Genomic DNA, 6,000 nt, shown 5'->3' with positions numbered 1-6,000 from the left:
ATGTGGTGATATTGGTAAACTTTAGTTTAGAAAACGTTTTTTGCTTTTTAAAAGTGAAAAACATTTTTCGCTAAAATAAGTATGTTTTTCGTTGAGAAAATACTTTCCATTGAAAGTTTTTCGTTATACAAAATGCCAGCAAATGCATAAAACATTTTTCAAACAAACAGAAGGTAACTCTACCTTTATTTCAATAAACCAAAAAATACTTTAAAAAGGAGTGAACATATATAATTTAAAGACAATTAATAAACAATACTAGGATAGCAAATGATTATTTTGAAATTGTAAGGGGCAATGCCACCCCTGCCCCCTCTAAGGCCCATCCTTGAGTAAGAGTAAATTTGCATTTATGGGCCATCCGCTGACTGCTCATTAAAGCATTTCCTAGGGAAAATCTGGTCTTCACTCTCATTATCCAGACAACAAGAACAAACTATGAAAGAGTCATAAGAAGGGTAAAAAATAAAATAAAACAAAATAAAAATCTAGGTACTCCGAATTTTATACAAAAAGGCAGTGTGTGGCCTAGATTCAACTTATGTATTATGGAATCTACATTTACAATGAATTTAAACCATACTACTTTTTCCAAGTAAAAAATTCTGGATAGCTAAAAATTCTACATATACGAGTCAGCAGAGACTCTGATGACTGCAAACGATGATACATTGATTACAAAACTTTCCTTTTTATACAGATGGAAACATTTGCAAGATATATATATATATATATATCATGGTAAATATTGTTCAAGGCATTCTTTCAACTTTTGAAACGTAATAGGTTTTGATACAAATGAATCCATACCATTTGCATAACACTCCTCTGCACTCTCTGCCAATGTATTTGCTGTCATCTGCATTTATCCAACTAGTTTCATCAATGGATATGCATACAAATACAAGCATATATACGTAAATATTTAAAAAAATGAGAAAAAAAAAGAAACATTAAACTATTAATCATTACTTGCATATTTTAGATGTGCAAAGAACCTCGTCTGTCAAAATTACAATGAGTTGGGTTTGTCTAAAATTTAACGATCCTCTTATTTTCTTTTGTAACCAGCCAAGATCTCCAAGTCAGTCAATGAGTCACCAGTGTGAGTCAAACACAAGATCTTCGAGTTTATGGTTGGTTCTAATGACAACCTGAGCTACCGCGATCGGTTTTATAATGGGTTTAGTAATGGCTACTTGACAATTACTTTTGAGTTTATGTAAACACATTGAAATGGTGTAATGTGCAGGATTCGGCTAAAGACTACTGGCTACATATGGAAACCTAATACAAGTAATTGGATAATCTACTGTAGTTCAGAAGTAAGTTAAAGTTCCTATGTGGGTACTCAAAGATGAACCACATTCAAACACAATGTCGAGCCAATGAACATATTTGTCCACATGCAGTTTCAGAAGGAGATTAATTTGACCAACGAGTCCAACAAGAAAGTGGTAAGAAGTCAAGTCATTCCCCAAAATATTGGACAGTAATTGGAAATTGGAAATCTTCATAGCAACTTGGGTTAATGTAGTCGTCAGTCCCCGTGTACCTCACTAGGAGGTCAGGGGTTCGACTTCCCCTCCCCTTCAGTGTTCAAAATAATGATAATAATACAAAGAAAAAAAACGGTTAGAACGAAAGAAAATCTTCACAGCAAGACCCCACTGAAGGATGAAGGATGACCCACTTCAATGCAGACAAGCCCACCTAATGGGTATGCAATATGTATAAATGTGCTAGACTGGAGCCATATACTAGTGCAGTTAGAGAACTTGCATGGAACCTTTACTTATACCAGTGGCAGTTTGTAATCTAATGCTTAGGCATTCCCTAGATAGAAGTACACCCTGCCGGGCAAGAATTGAGCAACAGTTGCCAAGGCAAAACTTCAAACTGATTTATCATATATCAGGATGAATATCAGGGTGAAAAGAGGCAGAGTTTCTGCATAGAGGGGAAAGTGCAAGTACAATAGCCAGTCTATTTTACATGGACTCGGATATGAGATTTGAGTGTGGGTGCATATCTAGAGATTAGATCCATCAAACCTCAAATTTAAGGGTATGGAGTTGGCCAAACAAAGGGTTAATTTTTTTTTTTTATATGTTTAGCCTATTATGTGAGATTAAATGATGTTTATAAGTAACATACAATGTCAAAAAGACATTTTAAATACAAATATATAAGAAGCATCCCATGGAAAGTATTGGACACATATCACACACCCTCTAAAAAGCATGGACATGTGACACGACATGGATACTCCGAAATGTAAATTTCCAAAAAACGTAGGACATGAATGTGGGGGACACAAGCAAAATTTATAATGTTATATATTTATTATATGTCATATATAAGTATAAATAATTAGTATATATCATATATTTGAATATTTAAGTCGAAGATAATAATTTTTGAGACAATTACAAAAAAATAAAAAAATAAAAAAAAGGTTTGAGCCTTGCAATAAAATAAACCATGAGTTTTAAATTTTTTCAATTTAAACCCTAATTTTTTGATTTGTTTTCAATTTAAACCATTCTCTTATTTTCGTCAAGTAAAACCGACGAAAAAAGAGTAAATTAGTCATTAAAATCAATATAGGTATGCATAAAATGTCTAAAATACACTTTTCATCGAGTTTAATGACTGAAATATCCATTTTTTAATCAAATTTACTTAATGGAAATAGGCAAATGATTTAGATTGAAAACAAATCAAAAGTTTAGGATTTAAATTGACAAAATTGAAAATTCAGGGTTTATGTTGTTACATGACTCAAACCCTAGGTGTTTTTTTGTAATTGTCCCATAATTTTTTAAGTCTGAAGGAGGAGAATATGTATAAACTAATATTGCTTTCATTTTATTATTTATTCTAGGTAATTTTATTCAAACTTGTAATGTCTTTCATGTGTGTCTAAGTGTTGGGAAGTGCCCGACAAGTGTCGTGTCCATGTCGGACAAGACACTTTACCGTCTTAGAAGTGTATGTGCCTCTTAGCACACCCTTGTCCAAGTGTTAGGTGTCTGACATGGGTGTTTGATTTATTTTGAAGAGTCCATGTAATATTAAACATAGTATCTAGTCGATGATGAACTTTGAGACAGTCTTGATAGCCTCTATCTTTGTGGAGGATATAGTCCTATAAGTAGTTAAATAGGGAAATAGTTTGGTTAGAGCCAAGTAGTTGGGATCTATGGTTTTTTGTTGAGTTGAGCACGCAAGGAAGAAAATTTCAGGCCAACCAAGAGAAAATTAGACAGATTAAAGGAGCCTTTTTGGCAGAAGTATTCAAGTGCTTACAGCAATAATGCGAATCTTGTTTCTCGACGGCAAGTTAAATTCTTCATCATTTGGTGATGAATTTGGGGACATGTGTAGCTCAATTCCAGCTTTCACTGCAGCATCCCAATTACCAGTTTGCTCAAAAGAACGAATGAGTCTTGTAGCTTGAAGGCCATCCATTACTGGCATGCATACATCCTGTACATGGTACACAGTTTCCAACAGCTTTAAGCAATTATACATTAATGATAAAAACTGATTAGAGCATATCTTCCACTTCGCATTTTTTATTTCAGAGAGAGAATAATGAAAAAAAAATTGAGTGATTTGAGCTTATCCCCCAGTGTGCTTTCTTCTGGCCTCACCATTATATAAACAACGATTTGGAATTGTTCTATTACTTGGCTGCTATGTAGATGCCCATGAAACAACGCCTCATCGTAGTTTTTAGTAGCTTGTGCTACCTAGCTCACCATTTTACATCACCAAGTACATGACGAGATATTATTCTCCTTCACTTCATGATTATTTCCAAACAAAATATGTGTAACCAGGTAAATGGTGATATAAAACGATGACGAAAAAAATTGAAACATACAGATTTTTCTTTAAAAGAAAACAGTTCATTATTCTAGTGAAATTACCATCAGAATGAGATCATAACCATGGCACTGAACTGCACGCACAGCTTCGACTCCATTATTTACAACATCTATGCAGTAGCCAAACTGCTTCATCATTGACCGTGCCACCATCACATTAATCTTGTTATCATCCACGAGAAGGATCTTCGGTTTCAATGTTGCTTTGTGATTTTCCGGACTGTTGCTAGAAGTGCACTGGGAGCTTCTCTCACATCTTTCCCGCATCTCACTTGCTTCTTGGGAGTCCCTTGGCCTCATTGTTCCCCCCACCTCTTTGCTTGCCCCATGGAATTGACCATTTTCTTTTTTGTGATACAGTACCTCACCACCAACTGTGACTTTCTTATTAGAGTCCGGGCTGTGCTTCATTGAAGTTACATGTTCAAATGACATGTCAGCACCATCAACCACCGAACATGCATCCTCTAATGAAATCAACTCATTTGGTGCAATGTTGCTAACCATAAATGAATTGGGATCTTCTGACAATCTGTTAAGTTCGTGTGAGGCATTAAAAGCAACATTGTTTGGTAATAATTTTTGAGCTCTGCTGGAACCATTAGAAGAGAAAAGAGAACCCAATGTTCGGGGTTGGAATTGGAAAAATCCAGAACTTGTATCGTCATCGTTGGCATCTACTGGAGCATTATGATCGTCCATATCGGAGAGTTCATCAGGATCATCTGAATTATCACATTCAGGTGAAACCTTGTATGCTATTACAAATGTAAATGTAGACCCAATGTGCTCTTGGCTCGACACTGTGAGATGACCTCCCATGAGCTCAACCTGTGTCGTATATCAGAGGAAATATTGGTAAATCATTAGCAGTAACGAAATAAATATATTACAGTAAATTTATGGATATTATTAACGAGGAAATGGGACTAGAACATTATAATCCAGTTTACTAACTATTGAGTGTGATATTTTTAAAACAAATGATGGGTAAAAATGATCACCAGTTGTTTGCAGATTGCTAAGCCTAGTCCAGTCCCACCATACTTCCGTGCCGTGTCTGCACCTACTTGCATGTATTTCTTGAATAGATTAGGCAAAGCATTCTCTGTCATAAAAAATAAAAATAAAAATAAATGAAAACTGTGATTTTTACACTCAGAAGTCAAGTAAACTTTAAACAGCTATAGAATACAACTTACGGTAGTGGAAAGCTAATTTACAAAAGTCCGTACTCAATGTTCCAATGCATTTTTTTTTTCAGGCAAAGAGAGCATCTGAAAAAAATACCTGGTATTCCAATCCCCGTGTCATAAACATCACAGCGTATCCACACTGTTGGTTCATCTTCACATCCATCCATTGAGGCTCCATTTCGATCTGGGGTTTTGGGTTCATCGTCAAGTGTATGATTTTTGTAAGGACACTCCCCATTTTTCTGTCCATGAAATCCTTTCCAATCACAGCCAATTTGTGACAATGATAAACACTTATCTGGTTCCGGTGTATTTACTGAAAATGTTGACCTATCTGCAGAGATCTTCTGATTAAATCCTTCACCCATTCCAGAAGATGGTGCTGGTACCACATACAGCTTTATCCCAACCTTCCCTTCATGGGTAAACTTGATTGCATTGCTGGGGGCAAAAATTTTTTAAAAAAAACACAATAAATTTGAAATCGAATCTAATATATTGGAAACTAATGCAAGCAAGCTGCAACAAAACTGGGAAGGATGTCACATTTTCATTTTAGATGTGGCAAACATTCACTACATTGTAAAGAGGTCATTAGCTGTTTCTGGTCATCCTAATGTCAATTTCAAAGAAAAGATTTACAATTAAATTAACGCTAGTCTAAAGTTAATAATAAAAGCTCAAACTGCCATGCATGAGAAAGAAGGTTCACGTTTCAAGGAAGCCACTATGTGCAAACAAAAGAATTGTGTAAAGAAACAGCTTACCTTAGTCAAGGTTAGGCATTGTATATATATATACTAGAGTAGGTTACAAATTTAGGAAATAAAACAGAATCAAACAATTACATAAATTAAGCCTAAAATCCCGTGATCCATAAATCATAGGATAGTCAATATTCCAACACT

General features: G+C 34.9%; 1 protein-coding gene across 3 annotated transcripts in view; it reads right to left on the bottom strand.

Moving 5' to 3' along the window:
- Positions 1-502: 502 nt before the first annotated feature.
- LOC114274154 (histidine kinase 5-like) overlaps positions 503-6,000 on the bottom strand; it is a 42,245-nt gene continuing 36,747 nt past the window's right edge. For all 3 annotated transcript variants that reach the window (XM_082892252.1, XM_082892253.1, XM_082892254.1), the window contains 5 exons: positions 5,187-5,533; positions 4,901-5,004; positions 3,939-4,727; positions 3,313-3,492; positions 503-859 (listed from right to left, as the gene is read on the bottom strand). In XM_082892252.1, coding sequence (XP_082748378.1) covers positions 737-859; positions 3,313-3,492; positions 3,939-4,727; positions 4,901-5,004; positions 5,187-5,533 — 1,543 coding nt within the window. In that variant the 3' untranslated portion in view covers positions 503-736. The remainder of the gene's footprint in view (positions 860-3,312; positions 3,493-3,938; positions 4,728-4,900; positions 5,005-5,186; positions 5,534-6,000) is intronic.

Source organism: Camellia sinensis, chromosome 10 (assembly GCF_055761805.1).
Source record: "Camellia sinensis isolate YWXY chromosome 10, ASM5576180v1, whole genome shotgun sequence".
Classification (NCBI taxonomy): domain Eukaryota; kingdom Viridiplantae; phylum Streptophyta; class Magnoliopsida; order Ericales; family Theaceae; genus Camellia; species Camellia sinensis.
This window is presented reverse-complemented; position numbering and strand designations above follow the sequence as displayed.